This window comes from Eubalaena glacialis, chromosome 11 (genome assembly GCF_028564815.1).
Source record: "Eubalaena glacialis isolate mEubGla1 chromosome 11, mEubGla1.1.hap2.+ XY, whole genome shotgun sequence".
Classification (NCBI taxonomy): Eukaryota; Metazoa; Chordata; class Mammalia; order Artiodactyla; family Balaenidae; genus Eubalaena; species Eubalaena glacialis.
Window position 1 is genome coordinate 64,156,961 of NC_083726.1, and position 19,679 is coordinate 64,176,639.

At 41.5% G+C, this 19,679-nt stretch overlaps 1 protein-coding gene across 1 annotated transcript in view; it reads left to right on the forward strand.

Moving 5' to 3' along the window:
* SLC11A2 (solute carrier family 11 member 2) overlaps positions 1-15,567 on the forward strand; it is a 32,101-nt gene extending 16,534 nt beyond the window's left edge. Inside the window, exons 7-17 of the mRNA XM_061206216.1 lie at positions 203-273; positions 385-452; positions 2,140-2,295; positions 2,953-3,111; positions 3,946-4,032; positions 4,922-5,041; positions 5,196-5,345; positions 5,899-5,972; positions 6,589-6,742; positions 8,942-8,995; positions 14,876-15,567. Coding sequence (XP_061062199.1) covers positions 203-273; positions 385-452; positions 2,140-2,295; positions 2,953-3,111; positions 3,946-4,032; positions 4,922-5,041; positions 5,196-5,345; positions 5,899-5,972; positions 6,589-6,742; positions 8,942-8,995; positions 14,876-14,956 — 1,174 coding nt within the window. The 3' untranslated portion in view covers positions 14,957-15,567. The remainder of the gene's footprint in view (positions 1-202; positions 274-384; positions 453-2,139; positions 2,296-2,952; positions 3,112-3,945; positions 4,033-4,921; positions 5,042-5,195; positions 5,346-5,898; positions 5,973-6,588; positions 6,743-8,941; positions 8,996-14,875) is intronic.
* Positions 15,568-19,679: the final 4,112 nt, after the last annotated feature.

Here is a 19,679-nt window from a genome sequence, read left to right on the forward strand (position 1 = left end):
ATCCTGGATGTCTGAAATAGTAGACAAAGTTTGAATGAATGTGTTATTTTACTTGGTGCTGTGCCTGGCCTCCTGCCACTGTTCCCTTTTCCCCAAGTCCTTGCTCCTCCAAGTGTTGTATAATTGGAGAGCTGTTGGGAAGAGAGTGTTTCTCAATGTTTCTTTTCTTTCCTTTAATCTCCATTTCTTATCTCTGACCTAGGGTCCCGCTATGGGGTGGAGTTCTTATCACCATTGCAGATACCTTTGTATTTCTCTTTTTGGACAAATATGGTAAGCAGAGTGGGAATGGAGGGTTCAGTCAAAGCAGTCAGCTGCTTTCCATCACGTGGCTGATGGGGAAGTCTGCCTTCTGTGAGCTCACTGCTGCATTTTCTCCCTTAGGCTTGCGGAAGCTAGAAGCATTTTTTGGTTTTCTCATCACAATTATGGCCCTCACATTTGGATACGAGGCAAGTGTTACAGGCTGTTCATTAGCTTTTTAAAACAATTTTTGTTTCCTTTTATTATAAAAGACAGTATTTGTTAACAAAAAGCCAAATTCAGTCCTGGGCAAATTTGGAAGGAATAAGAGGTAGCAAAGACTAGTGTCCAGGAAGGCCTGCAGGGACTCCTAGGTCAAAAATGACTAGAATTTCTAGGACTTTCCAGACTAGACTCCCTGGTTCCAAGTTGGCCATCCCAACAACAGAACAGCCTTGGAGAGGGTTAAGGAAGGGATTGCAGGGTTATTCTTGGCTGTTACCTTAGAGGGATTCTGTTTTTGTTCATCCTGGTTGATAATAACTGCAGCTTGGACTATCTCTGTAATGCAGCAGTTAATGAACTATAGGGGATATAGTGCATGTTTCCCGGTTTGTCCCCCAACCCAGATACTCCATTGGGTTAACCCTAACCCTACTGTTACATGCACCTACAGTAATAGCACCTTTCTATGTCCAATTGTTATAAACTGATTTCTGCTTATTGACCTAGCTAAACTTTTTTTTTTTTTAATTAATTACTTTATGGCCACGTTGGATCTTCGTTGCTGCACATGGGCTTTCTCTAGTTGAGGCGAGCGGGGGCTACTCTTCATTGCGATGCGCGGGTTTCTCATTGCGGTGGCTTCTCTTGTTGCGGAGCACGGGCTCTAGGCACATGGGCTTCAGTAGTTGTGGCACACGGGCTCAGTAGTTGTGGCGCACAGGCTTAGTTGTTCCACGGCATGTGGGATCTTCCTGGACCAGTGCTCGAACCCGTGTCCCCTGCATTGGCAGGCGGATTCTTAACCACTCTGCCACCAGGGAAGTCCTTGGCTTAGCAGACTTTTAAAAATGCATCTACTCTGTGAGTAGATGATACAGCTTGGTCTAAGGCTTCCAAGAGAAATGCCGAACCAGGAAAAAGTGTGTGTGAGAAGTGTTTCTGAATGAGTCTCAGCAGACGCTAGTGGCAAACATAAGTGATTTTTATATACATAGGTGAACACAGAAGCATGATTAGTGTGGGTAATCAAGAATTGACTCTGTATTCTTGGGTGTGTCTCACAGGAGTTACTGTGAAGCTAATATCAATAAGGCCCTTAGTAGCCATTTTATTTCTTTAGAGTATTAATTACATTCTCTACACATCTATTTTGTTTATCTAAAATATGATGTGGGGGCTTCCCTGGTGGCGCAGTGGTTGAGAATCTGCCTGCCAATGCAGGGGACACAGGTTCGAGCCCTGGTCTGGGAAGATCCCACATGCCGCGGAGCAACTAAGCCCGTGTGCCACAACTACTGAGCCTGCGCGCCTGGAGCCTGTGCTCCACAACAAGAGAGGCCGCGATAGTGAGAGGCCTGCGCACCGCGATGAAGAGTGGCTCCCGCTTGCCGCAACTAGAGAAAGCCCTCGCACAGAAACGAAGACCCAACACAGCCAAACATAAATAAATAAATTTATAAAATATGATATGAAATATCTGGATACCTCAGTCCTAAGTTCTCTGACCTTGTACTGCTTGGTTTTTTTGTATGGTTCTGTATTCCTCATTTCCTATGTAGTTGTTGATGAAGGGGTGTAAGGAGTAAAGGTTGCAGAGTGTTCCCTAGCACTGTGTTACTCCCCTGGTTTCATATTCCAGTAAAGGCTAATAGCTGTTCGGTTGGTATGTAGTATGTTACAGTGAAACCCAGCCAGACCCAGGTCCTCAAAGGCATGTTCCTGCCATCCTGTTCAGGCTGTCATACCTCACAGATCGAGCAGGCTGTGGGCATCGTGGGTGCTGTTATCATGCCACACAACATGTACCTGCATTCTGCTTTAGTCAAGGTAAGCAAGACCCATATCTCAGTGGCCTGTGTAGTTCATGGGATCTTTTCCTTTGGTTGCAAGGGACACACACTTAGTTTACAACTGTTAGAGCCCTGAAGGAGCAAGATGTCTTTCCACAGTTGGACTCCACACACTTGGACTCTGTTTTAATCACCAAGGTGACCAGAGATAGCTGACCCCATAAAAAAGGGACTAAAGTCCTTCTTAAAAGGTCTGAAGGTGCACCGTGTCTCTTGTGTTTAAATCTCAAAAGCCTGAGTGGCCTCGTGGAGGTCAGAAGGAAAGAGCCCAACCTGGCTTTTACCAGTCAGTCGAACACAATAGTTTGCTGGGAGATTTCAGAGACCTTTGTAATTAAGGTTATCTACCCCTTAGGTCTGAAATCAGGTTGTTTTTGTAGGTCAGTGGTTCTTGCAGCCACAGTAACTGAGAGCTCAGCAGTCACTCGGTCACTTTTCCCTGTTTGGGGATGTGTGGTATCATCAGAGGGTCATGGAGTTCTTACTCAGTGAACCAGGATGTAAGGGGAGTCTCTCACATTTCATGTGGTCAGTTTGCCCTCTAGGTCTTTCAGCTGACTCCAAACTCATGAAATATTATAAGGAAACTTGTTCCTACTAGTCAAAAAAATGACCATTGCTATTATCTCTCTAGTCCAGACAGGTAGACCGAGCCAATAAGGAGGAAGTTCGGGAAGCCAATAAGTACTTTTTCATTGAATCCTGCATTGCTCTTTTTGTTTCCTTTATCATCAACGTCTTTGTCGTCTCAGTCTTTGCTGAAGCATTTTTTGAGAAAACCAACAAGCAGGTGGTGAGTAAGCCAGGGTCCTGGGTGGTAGTGAATGTGAGGGTAAAGAGGAGGCTGGATTGGGGTAGGAAAAGGTGACAGTGACTTAGAGCTCAGGGGAAATAGATCTCAATCCTCAGTGCTGCTCCCTAAATCACTGCACTAGTCGTGGTTTATAGTCTGGGGGCTGTGACCAAGCCTAGATCCATCTTTCCAAGCTTTTGACAGGGAGGGGAGCTTGCCTCAGACAAAGATTGCTTCATGCTGTTATTAGTGGCTTCACACCTGTTTGGCTCTTTGACATCCCCTTTTGTTTCCAGCTTACCAACTACTAGCCACTTGCCAGTTCTGCCATTTGGTGATGACAGGTTGGGAGGAGCCAACAAACAGAAAACAGAAACTGGCTAGATAGACTGTCTTGTCATTTTGAATTCTCTGTCATCTTGATTCCTGATTGCCTATCTAGTTTTGATCACTACTTTGTTTCTTATCTATAGGACCTCTGACTCCTGGCTCTGCTTTGACTAAGGACTCCCTATTCTGGCTGTCCTCTCATATCTGAAGCCTTCTTAAGGGCCCTCGCCTCCTGTCATCATTTAAAATGACCCAGCATTCATGTGTTACCATGCACACTCCAACTCAGTAAATGTTTTTGATGGCATGGGGGTGTAGAAAGATTACGGAGGAAGACCTCAAGTGACATTGCAGCCCGTCTCTGCCCTTATCACAACCTGTGTCCAGTGTCTTGCCTCCAGCATCCATCTCTTGGGTGACCTGTGTATAATCTGTAGGAGAGGGCTTCTTGTCTGGGTGCTGGCCTCAGAAGTAAAAGTTGTTCCTAATCTGCTTTGGTTCCAGGTTGAAGTCTGTAGAAATATCAGCAGTCCCCATACTCATCTTTTTCCTGACGATAACTCAACACTGACTGTGGACATCTACAAAGGGGTAAACCTATTCAGATTTCTGATCTTTGCTCCTGAATCAATATTCTTAGCATAGTATCTGGTCTTTTCTGTGGGTTCACTTCAGAGCTCAGGATATCTTCTCTGGAGTGTGTTTTTTTCAGAGGTCCAGATGCCGGACAAGCCTTTTGGGTTACGTGGAAGGGAATAGAAGATCAGCTGAAAAGATGAATTGTATCAGCAAATCCCAAACTTGTGTTGATAGTATATTGTTCTGTAGGACGTTAATTCGGGTGACTAAAGAAAGTGTTCCTGGGAATTCCCTGGTGGTCCTGGCAGTCCAGTGGTCAGGACTCTGTGCTCTCACTGCCGAGGGCCTGGCTTCAATCCCTGTTCAGGGAACTAAGATCCCATAAGCCGCACGGGGTGGCCAAAAGAAGAAAAGAAAGTGTTCCTAGTAAAGTGGTGGTCTTTACTGGGGCCTCTCTGTCCCTTTTATGCTGGTTACATTGTGAACCTCCAAGAGTAGAATATATAGTATGTAGCATTTCCCAAATTTATTTGAGCTCTCTCTTCATTCCTGTTACCATCTTGCAGAATAGGGTGTTAAGGAATTTAATTTGGGAAGTGTTGTGGACTTTTTTTTTTTTAATAGTTAAGATATAGGTTGAGGATAAAGGCTTTAGGAGCCTAGAGAAGAGAAGGGACTAGGTTGAGGAGAAATAAAGGTCCCTCCAGCAGAATTGAGGTTGAAAGCATCTAGAATGAGGTCAGGACCTAAGTCTAGCTTCTGTTACAGTGCCCAGCACAGCACTTGGTATAGGTAGGTGCGTAGCCAGGAAGAGGGAGAAATGTCGCAGAGGAGTGCTGTTTGGAGTGTTGTCTCAGGTGGTCTTTGACACAAACATATCTTTCTCCCTTGCCTCTCCCAGGGTGTTGTGCTGGGGTGTTACTTCGGGCCTGCTGCACTCTACATCTGGGCAGTGGGGATCCTGGCTGCAGGACAGAGCTCCACCATGACAGGAACCTACTCTGGCCAGTTTGTCATGGAGGTACCTGCTGTTTGGACTGGGATAGACTAGAGGAAGAGGACATTGCCCTTTTGTTACTTCTTAATCCCATGTATCTAAGGTCTTCCCGAACCTCCCCAGACCTTTTTCTGTGTCCTATTCCAGACATTCATCCTGCTTCTGTGTTTCCTTCTAGGGATTCCTGAACCTAAAGTGGTCACGCTTTGCCCGAGTGATTCTGACCCGCTCTATTGCCATCATCCCCACTCTGCTTGTTGCCGTCTTCCAAGATGTAGAGCATCTGACAGGGATGAATGACTTCCTGAATGTTCTTCAGAGCTTACAGGTGAGGAGGGAGCTGGGGAAACTCACATCCCATTGAGTCAGGCAGCGTTTTGTATTGCCCTTAGTTACCAAGCCTAGTGCTGCGTGCTGGGGAAAATTCAGAGGAAGAAAGAGGCACAGTCTTGGTCTATAGCAAATGCATATGAAATCCCTGACATCTAAAAGGCTTTTAGAAAGGGCTGGGTTTTTTTAAGCTTGGTTTGTTTTTTTTTTTGAATGGGAATTATAAGCTATAATTACACATAGAACCCAAAATTATTGTTCGTTAATCCAAGCAAACATTAAATAACATATAGGACACTGCTAGATTTTATGGAGATTAAGAAGACAAGGCAGATACAAATTTCGTGAAGACACTATGATCATAATTGATGCTAGGTTAATGACACCTCTACAGATTTCCACATAAGCTCCAGCATGTTGGAATGATAGGAATAATTTCTCATGGAGTAGATGAGACAGGGTCTATGTTTCCCTTTTGCTAACAGTGCTACTCTCGGGGTGATACAAGGACCCCCAGTGGCCCTATCTGATCTTAGTTTTTTCTTTTCCAGCTTCCCTTTGCTCTCATACCCATCCTCACGTTTACGAGCTTGCGGCCGGTAATGAGTGAATTTGCCAATGGAATGTGAGTGTACTTCTCTTAGTTCCCCAAATATATATGGGGGAAGGGTATCTTCATCAAACAGGCCAGTCAGAAAATAAGTCATAGGGGAACTATATGCTTTGAGAGGTGATTGCTAAAGTTGCCCCCTCGGTCTTTGACTTAGAAAATGGAGACTGTGAATGTAACAAAGGAGGGCAAGCACAGTTTTCATTTCTGGGGGAAATTTTTCAGCTTTTAGGGCTTTAACTCTTTAGCTTCAGCCACTGAAGTTTAAAGCACCTTAATTCCATGTTAAATGATCTTGATGAGAAAGGCATAAGCTAATACCTTTTATATACATCTTTAAAGGACATGGTTTATTTGAAATGACTTGTTACATCTCTAGGGACTCATGACTTTTTGCATTTTTAGGGACTTAAATAATAGGGATTATTTGACAGTGTTTTTTTCCCCTCTTTCTCCCTCTCATTATGTAACTTTGGCTCATTTAACCTAATCTGGGACACAAGAACCACTTTTCAGTTCATTTTGAAATGCCTCTTACTCCTGTCCTGTGTACCCCAAAGACACAGTGTCTTCTTCTGTTTGTGGACAGGTTGGGCTATGCCACCAATAATTGTGCTGTTTCTTTTTACAGAGGCTGGAGGATCGCAGGCGGTATCTTGGTCCTTATCATCTGTTCCATCAACATGTACTTTGTCATGGTTTATGTCCAGGAACTAGGGCATGTGGCATTGTATGTGGTGGCTGCTGTGGTCAGCATAGCTTACCTGAGCTTTGTGTTTTACTTGGTAAGTCCATTTGGGACGGGGCAGGAGCATATAGGTATCAGGGTGGTCAAGGTGTGGCTAGCACTCAGAAATGAAAGGACCTGAAAGAGTCGTTAAACCAGCTGTGATTGAACCATATTTTTAACCATAAAATTTACCTTGGTTCCTAAGAGCTATCATTTTTCTATTTCTGTCACTTCTGTCTGGTTTCCATTCTTAATAATTCCTAACAAGAGAGTGTAGTATGTTTGAAGAACTAAAAGAAGATCAGCAGTGTAGAAAGTAGAGAGTGGTACGAGATGGGATTGGAGAAGGGAGCTGTGGAGTGTGATTTCAAATCTTTGGAGGGCAGCACATGTGGGTTCACAGCCCTGCCCAGCTCTACTACTTAATAGCTATCCAATCAGGACATAAATAAATAGTGATAGTCTCTCACTGAGTTATTCTAGAGTTATTTTAAAGATTTTCTTTTTCTTTCTTTCTTTCTTTCTTTCTTTCTTTCTTTCTTTCTTTCTTTCTTTCTTTCTTTCTTTCTTTCTTTCTTTCTTTCTGTATTTATTTATTTATTTATAGCTGTGTTGGGTCTTTGTTTCTGTGCAAGGGCTTTCTCTAGTTGCGGCGAGCGGGGGCCACTCTTCATTGCGGTGCGCGGGCCTCTCTTGTTGCGGAGCACAGGCTCCAGACGCGCAGGCTCAGTAGTTGTGGCTCACGGGCCCAGTTGCTCCGCGGCATGTGGGACCTTCCCAGACCAGGGCTCGAACCCGTGTCCCCTGCATTGGCAGGCAGATTCTCAACCACTGCGCCACCAGGGAAGCCCTAGAGTTATTTTAAAATGATGGTTATAAAATATAGCTACATAGAAAAGGAATGCAGAATTGTGTATACCTAGATAATCAAAAAAATTTTCAAAAGTCCAGAGTAAATTATGCAAAAATAGTAATAGTTGTTTTTTTAGGCCGGTGGGATTATGGATATATTCTTTTCTCTATTTTCCAGATCTTCTGTAACATTACTTACATTAGTGAAAAGCAGCTACAGCAACAACAAATCCACCTCCCTATTCTACACAGGTTTCTCTGAAAAACACAGGAGTTGAGGATTAGGGACAGCAGACTTTATAACATGTCTGCTACAGAGAATGGCAGGGATGGAGGGTGGAAACCCACTGCCCATCTTTATAACACTTACCTAGTCCCCATGCCAGTGTCTGCTACAGGTTATGTACTTGATTGAGAAAATCATTTTAGTGAATATTGAAAAATTATGCCCTGGATGGATATATCCCTTCTTTTTTCCTCCCCAGTAAACCATGGGCACGCTAAGATTATGCTGACCATAATATAGAGACTTATTCCAAGGAAACCCAAGTAACTGAGTATATCCTCGACAGAAACTGTTTTAAAAATTTGCTGTAGAACTTCAGGGAATCCTTCCTTCGTGCAAATTGGTTATGAAGGTGCCGAGTTGTTCTCAGTCAGCCTGAGACTACTGAGATTGTTGAAAACCCATTTTTAAAAATAAATTTGTTTGTTTGTTTGTTTGTTTATGGCTGCATTGGGTCTTCGTTGCTACGCGCGGGCTTTCTCTAGTTGTGGCGAGCGGTGGCTACTCTTCGTTGCGGTGCGCGGGCTTCTCATTGTGGTGGCTTCTCTTGTTGTGGAGCACGGGCTCTAGGCGTGCAGGCTTTAGTAGCTGTGGCATGAGGGCTCAGTAGTTGTGGCTCCTGAGCTCTAGAGCGCAGGCTCGGTAGTTGTGGTGCACGGGCTTAGTCGCTCCACGACATGTGGGATCTTCCCGGACCAGGGCTCGAACCCATGTCCCCTGCATTGGCAGGTGGATTCTCAACCACTGTGCCATCGGGGAAGTCCCTGAAGACCCATTTTTAAGGCTTAGGGCTGATTCTAGAGTGAATTACTACTGTTTAGCTCCAAAACGTATACTTAAAGAGCAGCTCAGGAGACTATAGCAGTTGTATTAGCCAGCAAGTCATTCCCCCCATCGTGAGGAATGGGGTAGGGCTGAAGAAAAGTGGTCTTCAGGGAACTCTCCCAGCCAGCTAAAAGAAACAAACCAAACACAAAGCAGTAGGAACAGAGGGAACTCAGTATTGAAAATAGGATGGCAAAAGAGATCTGTATCTGAGCAGTGCAATGTGGGCAGTCATGGGTAAGAGGGCTCTTCAGAAAGGTCAGTGAATGATGACTGTATTTTCTCTTTCAGGGTTGGCAATGTTTGATTGCACTGGGCATGTCCTTCCTGGACTGTGGGCACACGGTAAGCATCTCTAAAGTCCTGCTGACTGAAGAAGCCACCAGTGGCTATACTAAGTAAACACTGGATCAGTCTGTCTGTCTTCCGCAGGTAGCCATCAGAGCCAGTGTGTTGCTATGGTTTACTGTGTGAACATAGCCAAAAGTATGTGCTGTTGCACAGACCGCATTTAGGACTCAACTGTTTGTTGGGAAAGACTTTGCATATATGTTTGAAAGAAGCCATTATTTTTCTTCCTGACCTCCTAACCTGGGAACTGGATTAGGTAGGGTCCTTGAAAAGCTGACATCTGCTGCTCTCAAACAACACTAAACTCTTTAGCTGCCTAAGGGCCAGCTTGTTTTATCTTTTTGAGAGATAATCATCTATGCATGATTCATAACAAGACTGACTATATGTTAAAAAAAATGTATTTGGAAAATACAGTAAATTTTTCATTATACAAATTACAGAATGGGTATGCAAGTTTTGTTTATCAAAAGATAATGGATTTTAAAAGGCTGAGAAATACTTCCCTTATGCATACCCTTTGAATTACTTTAATTATAAAAAAATAAAATCTCAACTAGGGTGGTTTGATCCATTTGAAATATAAAATTATGAGATATCTACCTCTATCAGGTTCAGGATTCTTTTAACTTATTTTCACTTTAAATTTCTCTGGATGTTAAGAGGGGTGAGAAAGCATAAAGAAGATGGTAAATGGAGAGATAGCAAAACTCACCTGTAGGTGGTGGTTACTCATCTCTTTTGAAAATCACTTCGACGATTTTCCTCAGAGACTGAAAGCTTATCGAAATTTTCTCGGGAGCCCTAATTTTAATAACTTTCATGTTAGTACCAAGCTTTCCTGATGGCATTTCTTCTTGAGCACTTAGAGTCATGAAACCTTCACCTTCCTCCTCCAGGAGGGTAGTGATAGAAAGAGATGGTAGTGCTTATGCACTGATGTTCTCATGAGACTTTGGGGTGAGGAGAAAAACTTGAAAGGAGAAGAAGAGCCATCTGTTTTACTCCTAAAAGCCACCTTCTACCAGAATCGTCATCTTTTTCTGAAGCATGCCCAAGACGACTTGCAAGGCAATCTCAGGAGCTCTGGATCTAACGGTTGCAAAGCTCGCTCGCTCTCAGCAAGTCCTTAGATATCACTATGGTTACAAAGTTCTTTCAGCAGGGTTGTGCTGGGCTACCTCTCTTCAGCCACTCCCTCAGAGGGAAAAACTTTGAGACCAGATGGTGGAGCTCTGGAATCAGAGGAAATGGGTCCCTTCAGCATGGAGCTGCTGCTCTTCAGCCACTTCTGACATTTTTACATGTGGAGCCTGAGACTATGTGATTATCTCAAACCAAATCACATTTGTCTGATGGAGATAAATAATCAAGTCTTTTATAGCCACTGACTTGGAGAGAACAGTAATGGGAATGGCATTGAAGGACTTTTCATTTTTGGTGTTTTCCTTCTGGAGTCCTTGATGATTGATGTTCTCCGTTCACCTGAGCCCCTAAAGGCATTATTGCCAATACTTTGTACACAGTTAAAAGCATAGACTGAATGGACTGTCTTTTATATGGCATTAAGGGTAAACTACTGTGTTTCACTGACCATACCTTTATCTCAGCCCCTCCAGTGATATAGCACAGGATCATGAGAGACAAATTTCCCTAACCGTCCCTCCTCATATCCCTCCCTCTCCCCTACCATCATTCCCCAAACTGGTATAAGAGCATTCTGAAGATATCAGGGACTGACATCTTAAGCTCTCGTCTGGCTGCTGTCGGTGAGGGCCACATTGACAAAATTCTTTGTAAAGACACTACAGTAACATTTACCTTTGCCCTCAGTCTGGGTTAGTCCAGTCAGTCTCAGATTCACAAATATTTAGAAGCCCAGGTAAAAGCTGCTAGTTTTCTTTGAAGTTATATATATGACTTGCAATGATGGAAAATTTCTTCCCAGTTAAATGGCATTTTATATCAGTGTGTGTGTAGTATTATTCAGTGTTAAAAACACTCCCATACTGTATTCCATTTGATCCTCTCAGATAGAAAGTGTACTTTCTAGTCAGCCAGTACTTTGGGTACAATAAACAATGTTTAGGACTGAAGTCTTCCAGTGCCAGCATGTGCAGTATGTTTGTGTGAAATGTTTAAGGATATACAGTTGTATTTTATGTAAACTGGTCCTTGTTCTCCATAAATGTGGCATGAAATAATTGTGCTGCTACAGCATACTGGGAATTAACAGGGATGGGGAAGAGCTGCAGTTTGGCTCCTGTGAGGTCCTGCTAGTGGTTTTAGGAGTGATTACAGCAAGTTTCTAGTGATCATTTAACAATATGTAAACTTGGTTTGTAATTAAAAAGTTTTTTTTCCTTTTTCCAATTTGGTTTCCTGGGTATTTTTTTAACTTTGAAAATACTTTATTAATGGGGCGTCAACCACTTTGAAATACTGAAACATCAACTACCACCTGGAATGACATACTAAACTCACACTGTTAGTGATTTTTCTCTTTAGAAGAGAGAGGGAAATACAGTTGATCCCTGGACAACCCGGGGTTAGGGCACCGACCCTCCATGGAATAAAAAAATCTGTGTAAAATTTATAGTTGGGCTTTCATGTTTATAATCGGCCCTTCATGTCCAGTGTTCCTCCGAATCTGTGGTTCCGCATCTCAGATTCAACCTGCCTGGGGTCATGTAGTACTGTAGTATTTACCATTGGGAAAAAAATCCATGTATGAGTGGACTCACGCAGTTCAAATTCATGTCGTTCAAGGCTCAACATAGGTTTAGTTCCCAGAAGACTCGATGAATTGCAGACACCAAACACTAATTTCTATTACCCATTTAGTCAGATAGTTTTGCCATTGCTAAAGTTTACATCATTACCATATTTAAAGTTGAAAAAACATTGTCATCTGGCCTTTTTCTGCTCTAAGCTGAACATTTTTCTATCTGTAGTCTTGTTTCACCATTGAGGTCTTTTATATTCTGTATATGCTGCCAATAAAAAGTATGAGTATTTGAAAAGAGAAACCAAAATTGTTTAGCTTAAAAATGAAAGCATTTTGGCAGACCTGATATAAATGGAAATATTGGCACCATTTAATAAAAACAAAGACAGAGCTCAGACACAGTAAACTACTAGCCTTGTCACCAAACACATGGGAGGAAAATCTAAGTCAGCACTTAATTTGTTTCAAGAGTGTCACTAGAACTTCATTTTCCCTTTCTCTGTTGCAAGCTTTCCCTGTCTGTCTTACAGGAGCTGAATACTATAAGTAACACCATAGAAGTTATCTGGGAATTTTGTTCTCCATGTTGTCCTTCCTCATTTAGTTCTCCCTTCTAACTTTGTTTTTGTTTTTTTTAAAATCTTTTTTTTTTTTTTTTGCCTTGCTGCGTGGCTTATGGGATCTCAGTTCCACTCGGGCCCATGGCAGTGAAAGCCCAGAATGCTAACCACTAGGCCACCAGGGAACTCCTTACTTTGGATTTAATTTCAGAACTAAAATAGGATGCATAACAATTTGAAGATCCTGATTTGAGATATTTCCTTTAGCTCTGCCCTCTGGAGTGCTTTCTGTTCCTTCCTTGGATAGGACCAATGAATCCAAATGTGTCACCTTCTCTTGGCACCTTGGCTTTTGAATGTTAAAAATGACTAACACACTGCTATGTGCTAGTCGGGGTCTTTGCACTCATATGATCTCATGTAATTCTTACAACAAGAGGATCAGCCTCTATATAGATAAGGCAACTGAAGGACCAAAAAGTAAAATAATACATCACTAAAAAGTGGGCAGTTGGCATTTGAACTTGACTAGCTTAATTCCAGAGCCCACATCATCATTACCAATCATCCTATATAATATATAGTATACACTTCATGCGTAGTTAAGACACCAAGCTTTGGTGTTTAGCAGCACCAAGAACAGCAACATATCAAAGATACTTTGCTTGATACTCTGATTAGTGCTAGAATATGTTTTAGATCAAAAGCTGCCAACTGGTAGGCTAATTTTGTTTGGCCTGTGCTAAATTTTAAAAAGTACCTGAATGCTTTTTCAGGTAGGTGTGGAAAATGGGCAGGGCCCTCTATGATCCTACCCCAGCAATAACTAAGGACTAATAGTTTATTCATTCGCATACCTCTCTGCCCTTGAAAGGTTTAGCCAATTCCTGTGCAATTTACCCCATTTCTTAGTGCCTCCGAGCAATATGACAAACTTCTCCAATGAAGGAGTGCTCTCTACTAAGTCACCTAAGTGATAAAACCTGGAGGTCATGGGACTAAAAATGCAACCCTTGCTTTCTACATAATGAAGAAGCCCACGACCTTAGCTCACTTGAGAAAAGACTGCAGTGAATTGTCAGTGTATCTGACGATCGCTCTTGGTTACTAAAACGAGTCATAAGACCCTAAAGTGAGTAAGCAAACTGAAGTCTGAAGTGCTGTTCTGCCCTAAGGCCAGTGTGACTCAGTAATTTCCTAGCCCACTAGTTGAGAATAGTTTTATCTTGGGCTCCATTTGGTTTCATCTTCACACAGTCATCACAAGCTTGTAAGGTATACAGGGCAATTTGTAATGTGTTAAAAAATTATTGAAGACTGGGACTTCCCTGGTGGTCCAGTGGTTAAGACTCCGCACTTCCACTGCAGGGGGCGCAGGTTGGATCCCTGGTTGGGGAACTAAGATCCCGCGTGCTGTGTGGCACAGCAATTATTGAAGACTAACATGAGATAGCTTATTAACGTACTTGACATTTTCAAATGTAGCATTTATTCCCATTTTACAAATAAGTAGGATAAGGCTCCAGAAAGATACATGACTTGCTCAAGGTCATAGGAAGTGGCAGAGTTGGAGCTTGACCCCAACTCCAGTTCCTTTTCCACTATATAGTAGAAACATTTTCTTTCTATGAATTTATAGTGTTCATTCGGCATCCTGAGCACTCATATGATTTCATTTAATTCTTATAACAAAAGGATCAGCCTCTATACAGGTGAGGCAACTGATAGGCCAAAAAGAGTTTGTTGTTGACAAGGGGCAACAACATTCCTAAAACCCCAAGTAATAACAGTAGGGCTAAAAGGAGACTCAGTGATTGTCCCATGGTGAATTCGGAGGAGAGAAAAAGTAAGATACAACTTCACAGATGCCAACACAAACCATCTGGATTCAGGTCTCCAGGCGTGGGTCTGACAAAGTGTTTTAAAAGCAGCCGAAGTGATTCTGATTCAGCCTGATAAACGTTTGGGACCCGTAGCTCATCTCATCTCTTTTAGTACATGCCATTTTGTTTTTTTTAATGAAAGGCTTTGCTTTGCTCATGTGCCAAAGGATAATAGGGCCCAGATAATAGGGTCAGGATTTAGATTATTTGCAATTTGATTTCTTTTTTTTTTGGCCGTGCTGGGCAGCTTGTGGGATCTTAGTTCCCCGACCAGGGATTGAACCTGCGCTCTCAGCAGTAAAAGCCTGGAGTCCTAACCACTGGGCAGCCAGAAAAGTCCCTGAAATTTTATTTCTAACACACTTGGTATTAAAGTACAAAAGCTTGCAGTGCGTTTGCTCTTAATATCCTGATCAGAAACAATCATCCTGAGGCAGAGAGTGTCGCAAGAATAAAAGTGCAAATTTTCCTGAGGGCATTCGGTACTATCTCAATCTTTAACTATTTCGGCTCCTAGCAATTATTTTATATACAATAAACCATTCGTGTATCTGTAAGCCATTTCTTTTCTGAAATGAAAGTCTATATAGCAGAACTGAAAAAAGACCTACATTGATATGCTGATTATAGGTACTTAAATGCCAAATTCAATATTTAAATACTTGCAAATCAGTCTAACCCTTTTCCGTCTTTTTGTCCTCAGTACCTACGTCTGGGATTGACAGTTCAGCCTGAACTCTACCTTCTGAACACCGTGGATGCTGACTCACTTGTGTCTAGATGACTGACAGCCTGAGAGACTCTATAAGACCCACTTTCTCTTAGTCCTTTTGTGCCAAGTGTCCTGTTAACGTTATCTCTGTTAGTTCAGTGGTGAGTTTTGTTCAACCATTTTGAGCAAAAGGCAAAGATTTCCTCATGGGACGGGTGTTAAAAGCTGACAGCTTTAAGTGTAGGTCAGAGACCCGCAGAGTCCTGCAACTGCCAGAGTTAAATTTTTAGCCTATGATGGTCACACACCCCTATGGGCTTGTGTCTCGACTTATGGAATTTTAAAAATATATATGTGTGTATGTTTATGTAAACCTGAACATATCAGTTTGGGTAGAGTTTTAAGGTTATATAAAAATGATAGATCTTTTGTATTTTTTTAACAAATGGTGCTCAGATAAATCAGATATTTATTTTGTCTGGATCGCAAGTGACAAAGGAAAAGGAGCACTGTTCTTTTTCAGAGTGAACTGGTCAAGCTGACTTACTTTTAAAGTGATACTTGACTATAGCCAGTTAAATTTCACTTTGATTTTAATTGACCAAACCTTGGTAACTACTGATACTAGCACATCATTTCCAAAGAAAACACTTCTTCTATTTGGCATATTTAATCCTGGTTGTCGGTGTGCTTTGTGATTGTTATTTTCTTTGTTGCTTTTCTTGAGTTTTTTCCAGAGATATGATGGTATTTTCCAAAGAGCTTAATGCCTACGAACAGGATCCAGAAATCACACTTAAACCAATGATCAGTTTTCCCTGCTGCATTGTAACTCAGCCCATTCTAGCATTTAAGTTGTAGGTATAAAAAGAATTCTAACATTTAACTTTGTAAGTCCCAACAGAAGATAATGGAGGTATTAGTTTTCTTTCTGATGTGTGTATAGTCCCACCATGTCTTTTCTTCCCACTTTTCCCATTAACACTCCAAACACCATTTCTAGGTCCAAAGTCTATTTCCCGGAGTGGCTAATATTTCTCATGCTGACTCTCCTAGGGAATGCTAAGCGTTTTAAGTTATATATACCAAGTATAATAGTATGAGATGAGAACTAGACTGGGACTTGGAAGATTTGTCCACATGTCACAAGCTGCCTGCCTACATGTGGCTTATAGATACTTTTTGACCCCCTCTTCCTAACCAGGATTTTTTTTTTCCATAAAATTTTTATAATCAAACATTTAATATTTAAAACTTGAAAGTTTCTGCGTAACAATCTGATTGAAAAGTCAGAAGATTTTCAACACTGGGCCCACGTTCCTTCACGGAAGTGCAGTTGGCTTGAACTGAATGGCAGCTATCCCTTTTTTTTTTTTTTTTTACATCTTTATTGGAGTATAATTGCTTTACAATGGTAGTTTCTGCTTTATAACAAAGTGAATCAGCTATACATATACATATATCCCCATATCCCCTCCCTCTTGCGTCCCCCTCCCATCCTCCCTATCCCACCCCTCTAGGTGGTCACAAAGCACCGAGCTGATCTCCCTGTGCTATGCGGCTGCTTCACACTAGCTATCTATTTTACATTTGGTAGTGTTATATAAGTCCATGCCCAGCTATCCATTTTTAATGGAATATACTCCAGGGTGGCATCCATGCCTTCTTTCATTTCCTTCCAGCCCCAAAGGCATTGAGTTTGCAAACCCTGCAGCCTTTGTGTGTTTGAGCATCACTTTTCTCTTTCAGCATAAAAATTAAATATCCAACCTCTCTGCCTTATTTTAAAACTTAGCACCTTTCAGTAAGACTTAAAAAAATCCAGACATTGCCTATGTTCATTTATAATGATTTGATCCTCTAAGTGGCAGGAATTTTTTCCAAGATGATACTTTCAGATTCCCTCACTTCTACTTCATGGCACTTGAAACTTCTGATAAGAGCAGCAGCCTTGCAACCCAGGTTAGAGACCTTCTGATCTCAAAAATGAAACTGAGTTAACGCCACTTATCAGCTTTTACTTGAAAAAGCGACTTAAAAAATGAGTTTGTATCCATTCAGCCAGTCTGTGTCTTTTGGTGGGAGCATTTAATCCATTTACATTTAAGGTAATTATCGATATGTATGTTCCTATTCCCGTTTTCTTAAATGTTTTGTGTTTGTTATTGTAGGTGTTTTCCTTCTCTTGTGTTTCTTGCCTAGAGAAGTTCCTTTAGCATTTGTTGTAAAGCTGGTTTGGTGGTGCTGAACTCTCTCAGCTTTTGCTTGTCTGTAAAGTTTTAATTTCTCCATCAAATCTGAATGAGATCCTTGCTGGGTAGAGTAATCTTGGTTGTAGGTTTTTCTCCTTCATCACTTTAAGTATATCCTGCCACTCCCTTCTGGCTTGCAGAGTTTCTGCTGAAAGATCAGCTGTTAACCTTATGGGGATTCCCTTGTGTGTTATTTGTTGTTTTTCCCTTGCTGCTTTTAATATGTTTTCTTTATATTTAATTTTTGATAGTTTGATTAATATGTGTCTTGGCGTGTTTCTCCTTGAATTTATCCTGTATGGGACTCTCTGTGCTTCCAGGACTTGATTAACTATTTCCTTTCCCATATCAGTGTTTTGGTTTCTTTATACAGAGACAGCAATCTAGATGAATCAGTTTGTTGGATTTTCCTCCCTCCATGGGCAATTTCATTTCTCAGTAGTTTCACTACCAGAGAATATTTGGGGAAAGAAAAAAAAGCAAAAAAAAAAAAATCCTGTTTTGCAACTCATAAAAAGATAAGGTGGTTGGTTAAACAGAGATTAAGTACTTGAGGGATTTCTGTAGCTTTTCTCCATTCTTTTAACTGTATGTTACTAGGAACAGACTAGAGTTTACAAAAATTTATAAGTATACCCCTCAGGTCATCTAACTCCTGTAATCAGAAAATTTGATAATAAAGCAAACTGAATCATGCTAAAACCAGTAGAGAAGATTGATGTCTAAAGAGTGAGTCTTGGGTAAAGTTTTATGCTAAGTTAAGAATATTAAATTATTCTTTAATTTATGATTTACAAATCTGGATTTCTATGTTATGTGCTTATATAGATATTAATATATTCAATCTTTTTGTTTTTGGCTGTGCTGTGCGGCATGTGGGATCTTAGCTCCCCAACCAGGGATTGAACCCTCGCCCCCTGCAGTGGAAGTCTGGAGTATTAACCTCTGGATCGCCAGGGAAATCCCAATGTATTCAATCTTAAGATTAACCTAGATGCATATACTCACTCAGTTCCTGGGGTTTAACACTGTGGAGTCAATTTTTAAAAGGATGCTCTGACAGTGTATACCCAGAATGTTAGAAAAATGCAATTAAATAATTGTTACTGAGCAGCTGCTACCTAACTGTGTGTTGGCCTAATATAAAAGGCAGTCAGAGCATATCCAGGCACATGAAATAGTTTAATTAGTCAGTGAGGCAGAGGTTACAGCAGACGATGAAAATAGCCTTCTCAGTTTTAAACATTATGATATTAAGCCACCAAACCTTTGCTCCAGAAGTATTGTGTTAATTCAGGTACTGTATTTTATCTATTTATAAGGTCCTCCTGCAACGGCTTCCCATCTTTACCCAGGCTAATGTGGGTGAATGGGCATCCTGCATACTTAACTTTTCTCCATACAAGATTTTACATTTTAATTTAAACATAATTTGTGAGCTCTCAGGCATAATACTCTTAATAAATATTTTTCATTGCTTTTTTCAAGCAATAAATATATTACTTTAGTACTTTCAGAGTAAGATTATGACAAAATTTTGGAATCTCTTGGGTTTTGTGAGAAAAGCCCATTTCTGATTAAACACTTCAGTTAATCTATTTTTACTGCTGAGCATATATTGAGAGAGTGGGATCTTTCTGGTAGCCTGATTAGAAGGATCTTTTCATTGTGTAATCAACATGAAGGATGACATTTCTATGCCAGCCATCTTAAATTTTTCTGACTTTCATGGAACATATTAGAGCCAACTGCTGGAATATTTACTCTAGTAGAATAAAGTAGTTGGATTCTTTCCTTGCCTATTTTCTTTTTTAATTAATTTATTTATTTTTGGCTGCACTGGGTCTTCGTTGCTGCACGCAGGCTTTCTCTAGCTGCAGCGAGCGGGGGCTACTCTTCGTTGCAGTGCGTGGGCTTCACATTGCGGTGTTTTCTCTTGTTGCGGAGCACGGGCTCTAGGCGCGTGGGCTTCAGTAGTTGTGGCTCACAGGTTCAGTAGTTGTGGCTTGCGGGCTCTAGAGCACAGGTTCAGTAGTTGTGGCACACGGGCTTAGTTGCTCCGCAGCATGTGGGATCTTCCCGGACCAGGGCTCGAACCCGTGTTCCCTGCAATGGCAGGTGGATTCTTAACCACTGCGCCACCAGGGAAGTCCCTCCTTGCCTATTTTCTAAGGAGGACAGTGTTGACTGAAACGTGTACTTGTTGGTGGCACTAGAAGAGTACAGATGGCAACTTTTAAAATAATTACCCTGTGCCAGTAGAGAAAAGTGTATATAATACACAGAACAGTGGGTAATGTCTAGAATGCAGATATATTTTCAGATATTGCTGTGTCTTTCCCTTCCCAAACACTAGACTTCACCTTCCTGTCAGAGTATTCCTCCACTACAGGCAACATCAAGGAAGAGGAAATCAGCACCACAGATCATATTACAGTGTATTCTTGATTTTATCTCAGTGGGTACTTTTTTGTTTTGTTTTGTTTTCTTTCCCGGGCCTGGAGTCAGGGAGTAAATCTGAGCCACGGCAGTTATGACTTCAA